Source organism: Trichosurus vulpecula, chromosome 2 (assembly GCF_011100635.1).
Source record: "Trichosurus vulpecula isolate mTriVul1 chromosome 2, mTriVul1.pri, whole genome shotgun sequence".
Taxonomy (NCBI): domain Eukaryota; kingdom Metazoa; phylum Chordata; class Mammalia; order Diprotodontia; family Phalangeridae; genus Trichosurus; species Trichosurus vulpecula.
In genome coordinates this window covers 375,035,707-375,056,597 of record NC_050574.1, presented here as the reverse complement: position 1 = coordinate 375,056,597, position 20,891 = coordinate 375,035,707, and the positions used below count along the sequence as shown (strand labels likewise).

Sequence of the window (20,891 nt, the reverse complement as noted above, 5' to 3'; positions counted from 1 at the left end):
AAAGTTCAATATTAGATGTTTTGCTGAATAGGAAGATGCTATTTTTTACAACCACATCTTCCCACTGTTTTGCCTATTTCTGTAGAGAGGAAGATTAATAATGGCACACTTCTGCAGATATACCAGTAAAGAAATGATAACTATTAGTCTCACAAGACTGAAGAGCAAGATCGTGCTGGATGTTTGGTAAGGGAAGCTGGAGACGGATGTTGTAGAAGGGATTCCAGTCCAGGTATGGGTTAAACTAAATGACTTGAGGTCTCATCTAATTCTGAGATTCTTTAATTCCTCAAAAGTGAGACCCAAATGGTGGGTCTAACACATGTACTTATTAATTCAATTTCTCTCTGAAATTTGGTTTCAAAGTTCTTAAAGTTACATAAGCAAGGACTGATGATTTTTTTTCCTTTCAGAATCTGATTATTAAGAGAAACAATGAACAAAAAGGAGATGAGGTCCATATAAACCTATTCAATGTAAAAAATACCTTATGATACTTGTCTGGTTGAAAAGTACATAGCATCTGTTAATCAATCAACAAACATTTATTAAGTTCCTACTATGTGCCAGGCACTGTACGATGTGCTGGGGATTGATATATAAGGAATGAAATAATTCCTGGTCCCAAGGAGCTTATATATTATTGGGCTCACATGTAAATATACATGATAAATAAAAACAAAATAAATTCAAGGTTTTACATTACAAGATAGAAATAATACAAGTATAAACAGCTTTTTCTAGGAGTTTGGCTGAGAATGAAAGGAGAGATATAGGATGAAAGCTTGAAGGGGGGGAAAGTATCATGATCCCATGATATTTCCTTTAAGGCCAAAGACCTGAAAGGTCTGCAACAGCTTATAAAGGATATATCCACTGTCATACTTTATTAGAGAAAGAAGGAGACAGGTGCTAATGACTAAAAATACTGCACAGATTGGGAAATTACAAAAGTTGATAGATGTATTGTTAGTGGTAGCAACAGACCCCTTCTCAGGAATCAGAAAAATAGATTTGTTGCAAAGAGCAGAGTCAGTGGCAAGAGAGTGAGATGGCCACATGCTTGAGAAAGGATCCACTTACTGATGCTGCCACAGACTGCCATGCAGTATTCCTCAGTGCCAAAGTTGTTTCGGTTTCCACCACATCCGCCGTAAAAAAATGGTGCGCACTTCCTTTCAGTCACATCAAAGTACCAACGGGAGACCATTGCTCGACAAGGACCAGTCTCAGCTTGTTCAGAGCACACCTCTAATTATAGGATATGCGGAGGAACTACATTTAGCATGAAAATGGTTTTTGCTCACTATTCAAGTATACATATTTATTTACCTTATTGTATGAATCCATATTTGAGATTGCTGGGAAGCAATTATCAATGCACTCCCTAGGTAATTCGATTACTTTGTATGCTTTAAAAAAATAACTGAAACAAAGGAGCATATTTCTTATATGATTTAATTAATGTAACTCCCAAAAGGATAAAAGGGAATACTGTCAAAGGCAATAATACTTTTAGCTCTTGTAAGATTAATATCAAATGAGAGAAAGCATCTGTAAATCAAAATCTTGAATTAAAATAATCAAAACAGACATTAAAATTCTGACTACTCCTGATGTGAGAAGATTATTTTATCAGCGATCTAGGACTTTATTCTTTCCCTTTCATACAGTGATTTTCCCAAAAGAGCTGTTGGCTAAAACATAAAAGTATGTTTTGAATATTATATGCACTTCTCATTTTTCACCAGGAGCCAGTACATCCACTGTACTTTTGTGTGCTGCACATGGAACTCATAGGACCACAGAGGTACAGTTGGAAAGGACATCAGCGCTCATCTAGTCCAACCACCTTATCTTAAACACATGAGGAAATGGAGGTTCAGGAAGATTAAGTGACATGTTTTATATGCAGCAAAACCTTAAAACTGAATTGCACAGAATTTTGGTCTTCGAATGGCAAACCTGGACTCTGCATTTGAGCATCCCAATATCTACTTATGTAAATATGACCCTTTACCAATAATGTTCCAAACAGGAAAACACATTTAAACATTAAGAGTGCAAGAACTCTGAAGAAATATATTATGAATGAGTTTGTATTAGTATGCATTTGTCTTAGGACAGGTGCATAAATCAAAGAATAGAGGCAGCAGGGAACAGTGAACAGAGAAGAAAGACATTTAGTAAGAGCCTACTCTGTGCCAGGATCTGGGTTAAGTGCATTTTACAAACATCTCATTTGAACTTTACAACAACCCTCTGAATTAGGTGCTATTACAATTCCCATCTTACAGTTGAGGAAACTGGCTCAGACAGCAGCTAAATGACTTGCCCAGGGTCAGAAGGCTAAAAGCAACTGAGGCTGGATATGAACTCAGGTCTTTGTGAGTCAAGGCCCAGCACTCTCTCCATTGTGCTATCTAGATGTCCCAAGAAAACTAGCATTTGAATAAATAAGATCCAAGTCCTTTATCTAAGACATACCGGTTATGTGTTCCCTGGTTAAGTTACTTGAACTTTCCGAGCTTTAAGCAGGTTTTTAAGACTACAGATTGCAGAGAAGGTGCCAACATACATTGACAAAACAATTCTTCTAAGAATCCCAATGAAATCACATGCTAAGTCCCTAATCCTATCTCTTAAATGTTTATGCTAGGCTTGGCACTAATTTCTGGAGATAATAAGAAAGGAAAAAACAAAGAAAGCAAGCAAGCAAACAAACAAAAAACAAACCCTAAACTAGTGTCCATATATTCAAGTTTACATTCTCATGGGGGAGACAACATGTAAATAATTAGGTACATGAAAAATACAGAGTAGACAGGGGCCTAGGGACACCAATCTACAGAGGTGGAGTTTGGTCTGAGCCTTAAGTCAAGCCTTGGGATGCACATGGTGAGGAGGCAGGGCCTTCCAAGAAGGTGGGAAAGCCAGTGCAAAGGTGTGGAGGAGACTGAATGTCATGTGTGAGGCACAGCAAGTGGGCAAATACTGCTAGATTGTGTACTGTGTAAAGGGGAGTAAAGTAAAAGAAGGCTAAAGAGAGAGAGAGAAAAAAACAGATGTGAAAAGCTTTAAATGTCAAGGGATTCTTATATCTGATGTTAGAGGTAACAGGGAGCCACTGGATTTTATGGAGTGAGGCTCAGATCACCACTTGAGGGATCTCATTTTGGAAGCTGTGTGGAAAATGGATTAGGGTAGAGAATTATCTGAGGCAGGGAAAATAAGAATGAGAAAACTAGTACTACAGTATAGATGAGAGGCGATGAGGGCCTCAGTTAGTGTGATGGCTGGGTGAGTAGAGAGAAGAAAAATAGGACAGCAACCAGGAACAGAAACCTGGCTATCAAAACAGTAGGATTTGAAGGATATCTCAGCTCCAAAACACCTATAAAATTACATCTGGAAATAGGGTCCAGATCTAAAGAGACTGAAGCAATGACGAAGACTGAAGACAAACAAAAACTAACAAATCAACTTTGATAAAACATAAACACTCAGCAAGGATTTTCATTAACAGCTGCAGGTATCCAGGTCGATACTGCATCCTACAAAGGATGAAGAGTACATTAGGTCTGATAAGCTACATTTCCTTCTCAGTACAAGCATACATAGGATTCATGAAAAGTGGGCCTTAATTCATTCAGTCTTTCCCCATTCCAACTCTGTGACTAATGGTGACCCTCCTTAAGGTCCAGGTCTGGGCAGGAGGAACAAAGCCCTAAGACATTCCATCCTTTGGGCTTGGCGTGGCTATGACGCAAAATTCAATTCTAGGCATTAGGTAGTAACAAATAAAACACTCAAGGTGAATTATACAAAATGCAATTTCTAATTAAGGGAGGAAAAACAAATTACAATCAAAATCATAAGGGATCCTAGAGAGAACTGCTGTCACCAAAATCTTTGGTGTCACCAAAAATCTTAATTTGGTCAGAAGGTTAAAATGAGAGTCTAATGAAAAATTGTACCAAGCAATTTGGTTCCTGTAGCAAACGGGAACAGAAATCTGGCTATCGAAACAGTAGGATTTAAAGGATGTCTCTGCTCCAAAACAAGAGTAAAATTATATCTGGAAAACAGGAGCTAAGTGTTTGTAATACTCCAATTTGCAACTTGTACTTCAGCCTGAGATAAACTTTTCCCTTCTCCGGTTCTGCCTGACCCGCGCCATCTTTCCTGATCTCTTGACTACCACCTCGCCTTCAGGGTGATACACATCCTCAGGCAAGCCAGGGGTTGGGTAGAAGGATCAGTTCAATAATAACTTCTCCCATGTCCTCCCAATTTCCTTCATACATTCCAGGCACGCTATCTATCCCCCGAAATGTCCTCTTTGGCTTTCAGGAAGATGAGTTGATACCCCCTTATGAAGGGGGTAAATGTAGATAAATATAAAATTCAGGGGAATATTTTGCCTTTCTCCCAGAGTTAGGCTATCTATTTTAGAAAGCTTTCGAGAGCAGGCTTGTGACTGTAATAAAACTAGACTTTCCCTGAGGCCATTTTGGGATTGCAATGAGCAGTAATGCATCATCACCATTAGATTCATTATCGTTACCATCATCATCATCCTCATTCCTTTCATTTGGCATTAAGTAAAGGCTGATGCAAAAAACCACCAATCTAAGTAAGCTGGTAATGATGAAGGGTAAACAGAATATAACAATCTGTTGCTTTCAAGAAATACTTAAAACATAAAGATTCATGTAGTTAAAAATGAAGGGCTGGAGCAAAATTTATTATACTTTAGAATGCCGGTTGGTCCATAAATGTTCAGTATTGATATTAATTCACTGTCTATGGTACCTTTTGGTGAAACATAGTCTCCCTGATTATCTTTTTTTTTTTTTAAACTCGGTCTGTATTTACTTTTGGTTTGTCTAAGATCATGATTGCTACCCTTGACTTTTTTGTTTCAGATGAAGCATAAGAGATTCTGCTCCAGCCCTTTATTTTAACTCTGTGCGTGTCTTTCTGCTTCAAGTGTGTCTCTTGTAAACAACATATTGTTGGATTCTGGTTTTTAATCCATTCTACTATCTTCTGTTTTATGGATGAGTTCATCCCATTCACATTCAGTTATGACTGCTAAGTGTGTGTTTCCCTCCATCCTGTTCTCTTCTGTTTATCCTTCTCTTTTTTAAATCTGTTTCCTCCTTGGAAATCTGGTTTGCCTCCCTCGATCTATCTTCCCTTTTACCACCCCTCCCCCAGCCCCTTCACCTCTTGCTTCCCTGTTGCGTGAGATGAATTTCTATACCCAAATGTGGGTGTATAGAAATTCATCCTTCTTTGTACCAGATCAGAAGAGAATGAGGGTCAAGCACTGCCTGTCCCTCTCCCCATTTTCCCTTCTATTTTAAAAACTCCTGCTTGCCCATCTCTTTTATGTGAGATAATTTCCCCCATTCTTCCTCTCCCTCACCCCCTTTCCCAGTGCATCCCCTTTTAACCTTTCCATTCTTCTTTTGAGATCATCTCAACATAGTAGATTAACACCTATGCCTTCTGTCTAAATTGACTCCTTCCAAATTCCATGAAGTTATTGGGGGTTACATGTATCATCTTCCTATTTGGCAACGTAAATAATTTAACCATATTAAATTTCTTATGATTTCTATATCATGTCTATCTTGTTGGGTTTCTCGAGTCTTATGCTTGTCAGATTTTCTAGTCAACTCTGATTTTTTTCATCACGAATGTTTAAAAGTCTTCTATTTTGTTAAACGTCTATTTTTCCCCCTGAAGGATTATACTCAGTTTTGTTGGGTAGGTTACTGGTTGTGATTCTAGCTTTTTTGCCTTCCAGAATGTCATATTCTGAGTTCCTTTTTCCAGGTAGCTGCTAAATCTTTTGTGATCTTGATCTGGACCTGTGATCTTTGAATTGGTTTTGACTGCCTGAAGTAGTTTCTCCTTGACCTAAAAACTCTGGAATTTGGTTATAATATTCCTGGGAGTTTTCATTTTGGAATCTCTTGCAAGAGTTGATTGGCAGATTCATTCAATTTCTACTCTGCCTTCTGGTTCTAAGAAATCTGAGCAGTTTTCCTCGATAATTTCTTGAAATATGATGTCTAGGCTTTTTTTTTTAAATTATGGCTTTCAGGTAATCCAGTAATTCTTAAATAATCTCTCTTTGATCCATTTTTCTAGATTGGTTTTCCTATGAGATATTTTACATTTTCTTTGTTTTGATTTTGTTTCTTGATGTCTCATGTAGTCATCATCTTCCACTTGATCAATTATAATTTGGGGGGACTTATTTTCTTCAGTATTTTTTCAAAACTCAGTTATCATTTAGCTAATTCTGATTTTTAAGCAATTATTTTCTTCAATTTAAGTTTGCTGCTTTTACCAAGCTGTTAATTCTCCTTTCATAATTGTCTTACATTACTCTCATCTTTTTCCAATTTTTCATCTACAACTGATATTTAAAATACTTTTTTTTGCTCTTTTTAAATATCTATCTTTAGTTCTAGCGATTCTTGTTGAGCTTGTGTCCAATCTAAATTTTTCTGTGGGGGCTTTGCTTACAGAGGTTTTTAAATTGTCTTTTTCTGAGCCTGTGTCTTGAGCTTCCCTGTTGCTGTAGCAGCTTTTTATGGTCAGATTTTTTTGTTGTTGTTTGCTCATTTTACAACCTATTTCTTGATTTTGGACTTTATGTTAGAGTTGGGTTCTGCTCACCTCTGGGGGGTAGGAGTGATTGGCCTGAGATTCAGGCTTTTAAATCCTGCTCTTTTCACAGCAAGGTATGTTGTTCTGTAAATTTTTTGAAGCTTCTAAAGTGGTATGATCCGGGGTGTGGTCTAGTCATTGCCTTCATGGTCTGTACTCTGGTCCTTATCCAAGTAGCCCTTATGTTCCCTTGCAAGGGTAATCAGTCATTTCTACACTTTAAGGCCCACAGACAATTGTGTACCATGTTCTGGCCTAGCTCTAACCCCACAGTGTTGTTAGACCTCTCTTTCTGCTATGAGCTGGAAAAATGACTCACTGTGACTTTTTGTTGATTAACTTCTGAGAATTTGGTTAGACATACTTTTTAAAGTTCTTTAGAGGGGTGAGTTGGGAGAGCTCGACAAAATTGCTAAGTCATCCATCTTGGCTTTGCCTCCTGAAAATTTATTATATTTTTAGATGAATTAAGAAAAAGTATAGTCATTATGATTTCAAATGAGGTAACATTAAGTACAGAAATGATAAAAAGATAACCAGGGAATTTATATTTTGCTTAAATCCACCATAAATAATCAACCGATATTTAATATATATGGACCAAATATCATAGAAACTGAATATAAAGGAAAAGTTAATTGAAGGGAGAAATAGATAGGAAATAACAGGAGGGGGCATCAAAGTACCCCTGTCAGACCTAGGCAAATCTAACAAAAAGATAAACAATAAAGAATTTAAGGACATTGATAAAGTTTTAGAAGAATTAAAGATAATATATCTTTGGTGATCACTGAAAGAAAATAAAAAGGAATTGACATATTGCTTGGCTTCACATAGCATATTTACAAAAAGACCACGTGCTGTGGCCAAAATATGTAGAAAAGCAGAAATACTGAGCACATAATTTACCAATGACAATGCAATAAAATCACATGCAAAAAAGGGTCCTTGAAGAAAAATGTAAAAGTATTTAGTAGGTAGGGTAGGGGATGAAGTCAAGATGAAAGAGTAGTATGAAGTAGTATAACAAGTTGTAACCAAAACTCCCCGCAAAAAAAAACTAGAAAATGCACTAAGCAAAATCCTGATAGGGAAGTCCATAAAAAAGGAATGTGAGTAATTTTCTTCTAGACCAAGACAGCTTAGCAAAACAGAGAGGTCTTCAGATAGGGGGAATGGGGTCTAGCCAGGATCAATAAGCCATGTGGAACACTCCAATGCCCAGGAAGAGGCTGGGGAAGAAAGGCTGAAGACACATACCAGAGCAATGTGACAGAAAAAGATGCAGCTACTCAGTTTTGGGTCCTGATCCAGGTTGGAATGAGGAAGGGAACTGATTCCATGTGTGGTTTTCTGAGGTAGGGAGCTGCTGCAGTCTTTAATCAGTGTAATTAAAGAGGAGTCAAGTTCAGAAGCAAGCAACGGGGGGGGGGGGGGGGGGGGGGGGGGGGGGGGGGGGGGGGGGGTGGGGGGGTGGCAAGATAGCAGAATGAGAGGAAGCAGGACAAGTTAGCACTCCACTGCCCCTTCTCAACAATGTACTAGACAGAATTCTAATTGGGAAACCTAAGAAAAATTTCCAGTGAGTAATTTTTTCAAGCTCAAGGAGGCTTGGGGAGATAGAGAGATCCGTAGACACTAGGACTGGGGTCTGGTCAGTGGTGCACACTGTATGCAGCATTTTGGCACCAAGAGACTAAAAGAGGGCTAGGACAGGGCACAAGGGCAGAAAGAAATCCAAGGGGATCCCTGAATTTGTGCTGGGTGCAGGAACAAGTACTGTCTAGTAGCTCTTTCCCCTGTTCCTCAGTTTTGGGTTACAGATCAAGAGTGATCATGAGAATGGGTCTTAGCCTGAGTAAGGAACAAGTTCTGGGAACAGGAAAGCAGGGCTCTTATCGTATGAGTATGACAAAAACATAGTTCTAGACTTCTGCCTAGTGCTTAGGTCTGTAGTCAAACTGCCACAGGAAGGTTCTACTGAGACTCCTATACAAGTAGAAGTCAAGAGACCCAAACCTGTGGCAGGAAACTGAAGGGCTTAAAGCAGGAGGGCAGTAAGCAGATCTTGCCCAAGATTATAGCACTTGAAGAGCACTGAAAGCTTGCAGGCTCATAACCAGAGCTGTGAAAGCAGCAGAAGGATGTAAGACGTTTGAAGCTCAGGACAGATATGCCCTCTTCTTAGAAGTATGCAGAGCCAAGCACTAACAAAGAATCCAAAGTCAAGAAGTAGCCTGGAAGAATAGACAGACAAAAAAGAATGCCACCATCGAGAACTAAGAAGATGACTAGGAAACACAAGACATAAACTAATACTCTCTAACACACACACACACACACACACACACACACACTCTTATATATATATATTTCTATATCTATATCTATCTGTATATATCTCTATATCTATATCTATCTCACAAAAGAAAATTACTCAAAAGCAAATACAAACAAAGCCCTACAGAAAAATGCAGCTTGGACACAAGTTAATAAGAATTTCTAGAAGAGTTAAAGCAAGAGTTAAAAACTAAATCAGAGCTATAGAGGGAAAAAAATATTGACTATACAAAATGTCAGAAAAATAGACCTATGTCTTTACTAAGTTTGGAAGTATAGCACAGGAAGCTTTCTCAATTTCTGAAGCTTCAGGTTATCCACCATTAGAGTTAATGTGTTCTCTTTATTCTGTAATTGTTTTTCATATGATAGGGAAGGAAGACATGAAAAGAGAATTAACAGCTTGGAAAAGGAGGTACAAAATCTTACTGAAGAAAATAATTCCTTAAAAATTATATTTGGCCAAAGAACTGGAAATCAAGGGAATGCCCATCAACTGAGGAATGGCTGAACAAGTTGTGATAAATGAATGTAATGGAATATTATTGTGCTATAAGAAACGATGAACAGGCGGACTTCAGAAAAACCTGGAAAGACTTATATGAATTGATGCTGAGTGAATTGAGCAGAACCAGGAGGACATTGTACACAGTTACAGCCACAGTGTGCAATGACTGATTTTGATAGACTTAGCCTTTCTCAGCAATGCAAGGACCTAAAACAATTCCAAAGGACTTATGATGGAAAATGCCATCCACATCCAGAGAAAGAACTATGGAGTCTGAATGTAGAGTGAAGCAGACTACTTTTGTTTTGTTTTGTTTTTTTCTTTCTTGTTATTTCTTCCATCCATTATAATTCTTCTACACAACATGATTAATGTGAAAATATGTTTAAGAGGAATTTATATGTGGAGCCTATATCAAATTGCAGGCCATCTTGGAGAGGGAGGGGGAGAAAATTTAAAACTTATGGAAATGAATGTTGAAAACTAAAAATAAATAGCTAATAAAAAAAAGAAAATTATATTTGGCCAAATGGAAACTAACAACTGCATGAGATATCAAAAAATAGTAAAATAAAGACAATTCTCTTCTCTTCCCTACCCAAATAGAAGAAAGGGTGAAATATCTCATAGGAAAAAAAATGACCTAGAAAACAAATCAAGGAAAGAGAATTTAAGAATCACCAGACTACCCATCAACTAAAAAAAAAATATTCCTAGGACTATTATAGCCAAATCTGGAGGTCCTAGGTAAAGATGGAAAATTACTGCAAGCAACAAAAAAGAATTCAAATACAGAGGAGTCACAGTCAGGATCACACAAGATTTAGCAGCCACACAGGAGCGTAAAGCTTAGAGTATGGTATTCCAGAAAGCAAAAGATCTAAGCTTACAAACAACAATAGCATATCCAGGAAAACAGTCAATTTCCACAGGGTAGAAAGTGGATCTTTAATGAATTACAGGGCTTCTAAGCACTACTGATGAAAAGCCCAGAGCCAAGTATAAAATCTGACAAGCAGAAGTCAAAGGAAGCATAAAAAGATAAACATGAGTGAAAAATCATAAGGGATTAAATATGATTAAATTGTTCATATTTTTACAAGGGGATATTATGTAGGGGCTATTTTTCCTAACTACATGCCAATGCAGTGGATGACTAATTTGAAAAAAATATAAAAACTGCCCAGACCACAGAACAGAAAATAGAATATTTAAATAAGCTTATCTTAGAAAAAGAAATTGCACAATTCATAAATGAACTCCCCTCCACCTACAAAATTCCACCTACCCACCCTGCCCCCAATTCCCTGCAAAAAATCCCAAAAACACTCAAACAAAAACAAAACAAAACAAAAAAACAGGGCCAGATGGATTCAGAGTTGAGTTGTACTAAAATAAATATGTGTCATTCAACTGTATCCAACTCTTTGTAATCCCATGAACCACAGCATGATAATGCTGTCTATGGCAGGGGTAAGGAAACTGTGGTCTTAAGGTCACATGTGGCCCTCTGACTTAGTCCAGACTTCACAGGACAAATCCTTTTATTAAGGGGATTTGTTTTTTGAAGTTTGGATTCAGTTAAAGGGCTGCACTTGAGAATCTAGAGGGCCAAGTGTAGTGCCAAGGCCACAGGTTCTCTATCACTGGTCTATGGGGTTTTGTGGCAAAGATACTGGAGTGATTAGCCATTTCCTCCTTCATTGGGTTAAGGCAAACAGAGGTTAAGTGACTTGCCCAGCATCACACATTTAGCAAGTGTCTGAGGTTGGATTTGAACTCAGATCTTCCTGAGTCCAGGCCCAGTGCTCTATCCACTGAGCCATCTAGTTGGTGGTATCTGTCTGAAGCCAAGAGCAAGCAGCATCTATAATGGGGACAAGCTAGAAGCCTTTTTATTAAGATGAGGAGCGAAGTCAGTTATTTCCATTATCACCATTGATATTCAGCATCATACTAGAAATGAGAACTATAGTGATAAAAAAAGAATAAGAAATCAAGAGAATGAATATAGATAAAGAAAAACAATACTATAACTTTTATAACTATATAACTTTTTGCAAATGATTTAACGGTATATTTAAAAAACTCTGGATTGTCAATCGAAAGCCTAACTGAAACAATGAAAAACTTCAGCAAGTCGCAGGATATAAAATAAACCTATACAAATGATCAATATTTCTATGTATTACCAAGACAATATAGCAGGAAGAGATAGAAAGTGAAATTCAAAATCAAGTAACTGTAGATAGTATAAAAACACTTATGATTTTACCTGAGAGGAAAGAGGAAGGAAAAAAAAATCTAAGGGTTTAAAATAATGATTTTTTTAAGCAGTATTTTATTCTCCCTCGATGATATGTAAAAATAATTTTTAACATTCATTTTTAAAGCATCTATTACTTCTTTAAAAGCAAACTGTGGAGACAAGAAGAAAGTGGGAACATTTCTCACATATGCAGCTTAGTGCACTTATGAATGCAGCACTTATCCAATAATCATTATGCTTTGTCAGCAAACCAAGTCATCCTAACTGGATTTTATACTTCATTAAGATATTTAGCATACATTCTTTGCAAACAACTGCTGAGTCCAATAAGTCCAAAAATATTTTTCCCAGATCATAATCTAACTTTCTACACACATGCATGTGTTTATATATTTGTAAAACATACTAAAAACACAAACCCACATGTATATGGGAAACACATATATGGACACATATACATACACATGTACAAACATACAAACACATACCCACATAAAAGCAGGCATTAAACTAAGGAACTCTTTTGCGTAGATACCATTTAAAACAAGAAAAGCATTGGATGTTAAAACAATTTGAAACAATGTGGAATATTTTGCTGTTTGGAACATTTTAGAAATAGTAAAGGTCCCAAATTTCTTGACAGCTAAAAACATCCAAAATGAGATTACCTCTGACAACCTCTTCTACAGATTCCGTGGTGGTGGTGGTGGTGCTAGTACTGGCCACGCTAGTAGTTCTCTCTGTAGCCTCTTCGTACTGTTCCTCCGCTTCTTCTTCTACTTCATCACCATCACCATCATCATCATTGTTATCTTCATCTTCTACATCAACTACTTCCTCCTCTTCTGCAACTTCTACTACTTTGTCATCACTGTAAAGAGAAAAGCATCATTTCAATGACTGTGTGAACTGTCAGAAAAAAAAAAAAGACCCGTGTCTTCACTAAGTTAGGAAGTGTCAGAACGGTCATCTACTGTTAGAGTTTACTATGTTCTCTTTATTGTACAATCATATGATACTGCTACAATATGTGACAGAAAATCGAGACTTTGGATTTGTGATTCAAGTAAGAGAACACAGGATCCCTGATCTAAAACTAGAAGGTACCTTGGCGGTGACCTAGTTCAACTCTTTCATGTTACAGATGCCCAAGGAGGTTAAGTGATTTGCTCAGTCATCAAGGTGGTAAGTACCAGAGGATAGGACTTCTAATTCCAGAGCAAACAGGTTGAATTAGACAAAGTTTGGCCATCAGTAGTTCAAGAGTTGGGGCAGCTAAGTGGGGCAGTGGATACAGCACTGGCCCTGGAGTCAGGAGGACCTGAGTTCAAATCCGGACTCAGACACTTGACACTTATTAGCTGGGTGACCCCGGGCAAGTCACTTAACCCTGACTGCCTCAGGAAACAAACAAGTAAATAAATAAATCCATTGTTCATTAGGTGCTTATTCTGTGATAAGCATTTTACTAAGTGTTGAAGATATAAAGAAAAAAGCCAAACAGTCCTTGCCCTCAAGGACCCTGCATTCTATTGGAAGGAGACAACATGTACATATATAGATAGATACAAAATGTATATAAAGTATGTACAAGGTAAAGGAAGGATTGGCACTAGGAGGTAAAAGGATCAGCAAAGTCCTCATGAAAAATAAAAGTGGAGTGTGAGGAAACCCCTATGGAACCAGGAATTCTAACAGGTACAGGTGGGACAGGAGAACCATCCATTCCAAGCATGCAGAGATAGAAGATGCAGTGTTGTTTGTCAAGGATAGAAATGGCTAGAGCAGAGGTTCCCAAACTTATTTGGCCTACCCCTCCCTTTCAAAAAAAAAATTACTCAGTGCCTCCCTGGAAATCTATTTTCTTTAACCTACTTTAACTGGTTGGTTTTTTTGTTTTGTTTTGTTTTTGCAATTTGTGTCATTTAAAAATTACGAAATATGGAGTGCTTGGGTGCCTGTGCTTGGCCTCCAGTTCCGAAATCACATCTCTCCCTAGCGTCAAAATACTGTCCCTAGCAGTTTCTCTCTAGCAAAACAGGACAGCATGCCCTAGCAAAACGCTTATCTCTCTTCCTGACACAGTAGCCAGCTGTTATAGAATTTATTAGTTTGACCAGTTGTGTATGCGCTGAACTGGCTGGGTACTGCGTCAGAGAGATACTTACTACTCACTGACCTATCATATGCATGATAGATCTAGACATATGTATACTCCCTTACATTCATCTTGTCTAACAAGACATTGATGGAGGCAGCCTGGGTATTTCCCAGTCAGCCCTGACCGTTAGTTGACTTAGTGACGTTTCAGACCCAAAACCATACCTCCAGGTAGCCCCTCCTTGGGCTATTTCCCAATGAACTCTGGGTAAGATCCCTGCGCAGTAGACACAAAAAGTTCATGCTCCTTTAAGAACTGACCACTTTAAGAACTTAACCACTCCCTAATCCCATCCCAAAATACCCAATTAACATATTTGGCATATGTTTTACCCCAAAATATCCTATAGAAACTTTACCTACACCTCTGTAAGGTTGCAGTTTTCCTAAGAACTCTTGCCTGCTGAAAAGCATAATAAATCTTTGCCACCTTGACTTGAATGCTTGAATCTGCGAATTCATTCCAAATGGCCCCAACCCTCTCCAGTACTCGGGTGCTTGAGGGGTACTCCCCCAATGACTCTGTCTGGGAACTTGAGTTTTGGGGTTCCTGGACTTCGTCTCTCATCCCTCAACATAAACAGATAGTATCATATTGTAAACAAGTCATTCCACGCACATACACCTGCTAATGCATGCTGGACTTCCCGACAATGCAGGACAGGCTTGCCTGCTAACACTTGCTTGTTAAGACCTGTAGGTGGATTTGGCCACTAATTGGTTATAACTTGAATTTTGTGTGTTTATATGGAAAATAATATAATCACTATGTCTTTAACTCTGTTACACAATAGATTAAACATGTACTAAGTTATTCATAATTTTCTTCTTTCTTTATACTTCCATTGCCCCCTTAATTTTATTCAACACCCCCTAACTGCACCCAAAGCTACTACCATCCCTCCCCCACTTCTGGATCATTCCAGTGTCCCCAGGGGTGCAGTATTGCTCACTTTGGGAATCCACGGGCCAGAGAGTCAACAAGCTATGTTACAGGCATGAGGGGTACAACTAAAGGCAAAAATGGTTCCTACATTCTAATAAGGGAGAAAACATGCAAAGAAATACATATGAGAAATATACAGGGTAAACTGGAGGTAATCTCAGAGTGAAGGCACAAGCATTAAAGGGGATGAGGAAAACCTTTATAGAAAGTGGGATTTGTACTGCGTCTTGAAGGAAACTGGAAAGCAAAGATTAGAAAGTATAAGAAGACTAGAAAGGAAGGAAGTGGGCAAGGTTGTGAAGGATTTTAAAAGCCCAAAAGAGGAGTTCGTATTTGACCTAAGAGGTGATAAGGAGCCACTAGAGTGTAGGAGGTAAAGGGGTGATGTGGTCAAACCTGCTTTTGAGAAAAACCACTTGAGCAGCCGAGTGGAGGGTGGACTGGGGTGGCGAAAGACTTGAGACAGGGAGAACAAACAGAAGGCCTTCCCAACAGTCTAGGCTTAAGGTGAAGAGGGCCCACGCAAGGGTGGCCAGCTGTGTTGGAGGAGAAAAAGAGGCATGTAAGGAGCTATTGTAAAGGAAGAATTAACAGGATTTGGCAAAAGATTAGACAGTCGCAGGGTGAGACAGAGTGAGAGGTCAACAAAGACAGCTAGGCTGCGAGCCTAAGGAGATGTGAGGATAGAGGTTCCTTTGTCAGTAAGAGAGAAGTTCTTAGGAGAGGAAGGTATGAAGTGAGATCTAATGAGTTCAGTACTGGACATGTTGAATTTAATATGTTTGTGGGACATTCAGCTCAAGATGTCCAAAAGTTAGACATGTGTGACTGGGAGATAGGGCTAGATAGGCAGATCTGAGAATCATCAGCATAGAACTGATAACTTGGCCATGTGAGCCGATGAAACCACCAATGAAATAGTATAGTGAGAAAAGAAAAGAAGGACAGAACTTTGGGGGTACCTACGGTGATGGGGCATGGCCTGGATGAATATCCAGCGGAGGAGTGCTCCAGTTGGTAGGAGGAGAATCAGGACAGAGTAATGTCACAAAAAACAGAAGTAAGAGAGTATTCAGAGAGAAGAGGGTAATCAACAGCATTAAAGGCTGTGGGGAGGTCAAGAAAGATGAAGACTGTGGTAAGGCCATTAGATTTGGCAATTTGGAAATCAAACTAACGTTGGAGAGAGCAGTTTTGGTTGAATGATGAGGTGGTAAGCTAGACTGCTGAGAGTTAAGAAGAGACTGAGAGCAGTGGAGGCACCAAGTGTGGCAGGCTTTCTCAAGGAGCTTAGACATTAATGGGAGGAGGGCTTTAGGATGATAGCAGAGATGGATGGATCAATATAGTCTTATAGGCAGAAGGAAAACAGCCAGTAATAGAGAGAGAGTAGGGATAATATAGGGGCAACCTGCTGAAGGATATGGGATAGAATGAGGTCCAGAGTGCCTATAGAGGGGTCAGGCTTGGAAAAAAGGGCCACCCCTTTAGGTGAGACAAGAGTGAAGGAGAAGACTGTGGGGGAAGACACCTTAGTGATGAGAGATGCGGAGGAGGGAAAAAGGAGCTCTTAGCAAATTCCTTCAATCTTTTTTTTTTTCCAGTGAACTATAAAGACAAAGTTCTCAGCTGAGAAGATGGCAAGGCTGAGGAAACAGAGTGGGTAGCATGGGAGGAATAAGGACACAAGTCTGGCACAGTGTGTGGAGAGGAATATGTGTGAGACATCTGGAAAGGTAGGTTAGGGACAAATTGTGAAATATTTATATTCACTCCTGGAAGTATTAGGGGAGCCACTGGAGTTTACCGAGTAGAGAAGTATAAATTCCTAAGAAATATGCTTTAAGCAAATCACTTCGGTAGCTGCATGGTGAATGAATTGGAATAAATTTGAGGCAAGAAGATCAATGAGGAAGTGAATGCAATGGTCTAAAGGAGAAGTGATGAGGGTCTGAACTAGGGAAGTAGTCGTGTAAGTGAAAAGAAAGATCACTTCTGCAAAGTGATTGCAAAGCTTTTGCAAAGCTTTTGCAGAGATAGGAATGACAAGATTTAGCAACAGACCAGACGCATGGGATGAGTAAGAGTTGTTTAGAATGACACCAAGGCTGGAGCGTTTGTGACTGAAAGAATGGTGGTAGTCTCAGCAATAAAAAGGCAACTCAGGAGAAGAAAGGATCTGAAGAGAAAGACAATGAATTCCCTTATGGATGAGTTTGAGATGCCTATGAGACAACTAATTTAAGATATACAAAAGACAGTTGGTGATATGGAAATGGAGCTGAGAAGAAAGAACAGAGTAGTATATTTAGATCTGGGAGTCATCTGCATAGCAACAGCAACTGAACCCGTGGGAGCCGATGAGCTCACTAAGTGTAAGAACATGGAGAAGTAAGAGAAAGTCCAAGAAACAGCCTTGGGAGCACAGTGCAGCATTAAGGAACACAATATTGATGATAACCCAGACAAGGAGACTGAGAAGGAACAGTCAGATGGCTAAGAGGAGAACCAAGAGGGAAGAGTAGCACAAAATCACAGAGAAGAAAAAGTATCCTGGACAGAAGAGTCAACTGCATGATTACTGCAGAAAGTTCAGAAAGGATGAGGATTCTGAAAATCAGCTGTAGCACTCAAAAATCACTGGTAACTTTGGAAACAGCATTTTCATTTGGATGGTGGGATCAGGAGCCAGAATGCAGAGCACTGAGAATGAGAAGAGAGGAAGTGGAGACAAGTAGACATGTTTTTCCCAGGTAGTTTGGCAAAGGGAAGAGATACAAGATGATAGCTTAAGAGGATGGTGTTATCTGCAGGGTTTTTGTTTTTTAAGGACAGGGAGACTGCCTGAAGACAGTCAGGGAGGAAGTAGGAGATAGGGAAAGATGGAAGATTAGAGAAGAGGGGGCACAATCTGCTGTAGAAGTCTAGAGGAAATGACCTTGGCTCAGAATGAGCTGTGATTGTTAAAGGAAGCTAAGGATCGCAAAAAAGGCTTTCTTAGTTACATAGGCACAAAAAAGGAATATCAAAGGTGGGATAGAGCTTTTGCTTGAGATGGATGGTATGATATCTGACTATAGAGAAAAGGCATATCACCTCCATTCTTACTTCATTTCTGCAAAGGGGAAAGACTTTTATACTGGAAATGGCAGGACAAAAACAACTATTGGGAATTTATACCCAAAGTAAGTAAGGTAATAGTTAAGAGCGCACTTAGACGATCCTGACCAACTTAAGTCTCCCGGCTCAAATGAACTACAACCCAGAGTCCTGAAGTGAGAGCTATCAGTGATATGAAGGATAATGAAGAATGCAAGAGGTGCCTTAAGACAAAAGAAGTGGTAACTATCACAGTTTTCAAAAAAGGGAAGAAAATTGAGCCTATAAGCCAGTGAACAGGACTCAGTTTCTGGGAAAATGCTTCAAAGGATCATTACAGAGATGGCTGAAGAATATCTAGAAAGAGATGTAGGAATTATGGAAAGTCATCATGACTTCATGAAGAACATGTCATGTTAGACTAAACTCAATTTCTTTTCTGACAGAGATACTAAAGGAAGGAAATTCTACGGATATAGTTTACCTAGATTTCAGCAAAGCTTTTGACAAAGTATCTCTCACTATTCTTGTGGATAAGAGTTAAGTGATAAAACAAATAGATGGATTCAGAATTGGTTAGGTGGCTAGACTCAAAGAGTAATTGTTAATGGTTAAGTGTCAAATGTGGCAGGTTTCCAGTGGAATACCCCAGCAATGAATGCTTGGCTCTGCAGTATTCAACATTTTTAAAAAGTTATCAGTGTCCCCTATAAAGTACCAGTGAAGTGGGCTGAGAGGAAATGGTAAGTGCAACTTCTAAGTTTGGGAGAAATAGGGTAAAAGGCTAGAGGGAATAATAGGAAGTTCTATATGATCAAATAAAACCATTTCAGAGCTTGAAAGTGAAACACTTGTGGGTAAAAGCAGGATAGAGGTGTGCTTATACCCTGTGAAGATGTGTACTCCACCTGACATGGAATGGAAGAGGAAGTCACGGGAGCTGAGTAGTTTGAAGAAGTAGGAAGTTAGGATATCTGAGTTAATATTTGGGCAAATTCTGAAGTCCTCTTGCTAAGAGTAATATGTCATGAACTTAGTAGGGGCAATATGTTATGAACTTAAAGGCAAGAGCTGGGGTATCGGGCAAGACTGTGAGTCAAACACTGAGCTCACTGAGAAAGGAGAGGGAATATCCTTTGAGCTGGTAGATAACCTTTATGTAATAATCTATATGATCTATATTTTAACTCAGAATCTGCAAGGCACTATTAATGACTGAAAATGAAAACACATAAAGGCTAAGATGTTTGGGAGTGTTCAGAGATTGAAAGGGGGAGAAAATCAGTGATCCGTTTTAGAAATCTAACAGATTCATTTCAAAGAATTTAATTATTACTCAATCATCAATTTCCCGCTCCAATATCATCCTAAAGGAAAAAGTAAAAGACATCTACTTAGTCTGCCACAACAGAAGGAAAAAAATGGCCTTTATTTGAATTCCCAGAACTTAGTACAGTGCCTGGTACATAGTAGGCACTTAATAACTGCTTGTTGATGCACAGGTGATACTGGATTCCTGAAAACTCTGGCGCCCCCCCCCCCCCCCCGCCCCAAAGGCTCTAAGCAAATCCTATCAAGATAGAAAGAGTGAATACGGGTATAATTAGATTGCACACTCTAAGGACCAGCCCAGCTAGGTTGAGAAAGGCTCAGGTAAGAAAGCTAGCAATTCAATGATGATATGTTCAGCCTCAGTAACTCAAGAATAGGATTTACTGTGGCATGTGGGAATGGGGTGAGGGGGCTATGAGGAAGGGAATAAACATTTATTAAGCACCTACCATGTTTCAGACTCTGTGCTAAGCAGTATATAAATATTACCTCATTTGAGCCTCACAACAAACCTGGGAGGTAGGTGCTATTATTATCATCCCCATTTTTATAGTTGAAGAAGCTGGGGCAGAAAAAGGTGAAATGACTTGCTCAGGGTCACACACTCAGAAAATGTCTGAGGATGGATTAGAACTAAGGTCTATCTGACTCTAAGCTCAGTGCCCTGTGCCACCTAGCTACCATGATGGAGATTATGATATGAGTTGTCAGAAGAAGTGCCTACTTTCATAAAATTACTGATGGCAGATGACACATCCATTGGAGGTCCAGAGTCTTAGGAAACTAGTAATACTGGAGGGCTCTTTTACGGGCCCAGAGATAAAGAGCTGAGTACTATTGTGCACAATTATATGCTAACAAAACTGAGAACACAAAAGAAACAGAGGAATAACTTTAAAAATATAAAATACCCAAACTATCAGAAGACCTGATAGAGATACAAATTATTCTCAAAAACTGAGAAAGAATTCTACCAGAATCCTTTTACAAGACAAATATAGTCTTAATATCTAAAGCAGTGAAAATAAAATGTGGAAAGAAAACTCTAGGCCAATATCATTCATGAATATTGACTCAACAATTTTAAATAAAATCCAGTAAAACAAACGGCAGTGTTTATCCAAGAGATCATTCATTACAATCAAGTGAGATTTATACAAAGGATGCAAGAATTTTATATAGTTAATCATATTATAAACCAAAACATCCAAAACCACATGATCATCTCACTAGATGCAGAAAAAGCCTTTGACCAAGTACAATTTTTAATGCTAAAAACTCTATAAAACAGAGGCATAGAAGGACATCTTTTAGTATCATAACAAGTATTTATTTAAAATCAAAAGCAAGCATCAGATGCAATGGGGATACACGAGAAGCTTTTCTAACAAACACAGGGGTAAAGCAAGGATGTCACTCTCTCCACTATTATTTGATATAGTTCTGGAAACAATAGAAATAAGACAAGAGAAAGGACTTAAAGGAATTAAGATAAGTAAAGAGGAGAGAAAAGTATCACTGTGTGCTGATGATATGATAATTTACTT

The 20,891-nt window shown here is 38.7% G+C and overlaps 1 protein-coding gene across 2 annotated transcripts in view; it reads right to left on the bottom strand.

The window, feature by feature from the left end:
* LOC118835857 (amyloid beta precursor protein) overlaps window positions 1-20,891 on the bottom strand; it is a 178,875-nt gene that overhangs the window by 49,240 nt on the left and 108,744 nt on the right. Inside the window, exons 6-7 of one of the 2 annotated variants that reach the window (XM_036743137.1) lie at window positions 12,476-12,678; window positions 1,084-1,251 (exon numbers count right to left, since the gene is read on the bottom strand). In XM_036743137.1, coding sequence (XP_036599032.1) covers window positions 1,084-1,251; window positions 12,476-12,678 — 371 coding nt within the window. The remainder of the gene's footprint in view (window positions 1-1,083; window positions 1,252-12,475; window positions 12,679-20,891) is intronic. The other variant, XM_036743138.1, reaches the window with a different exon arrangement.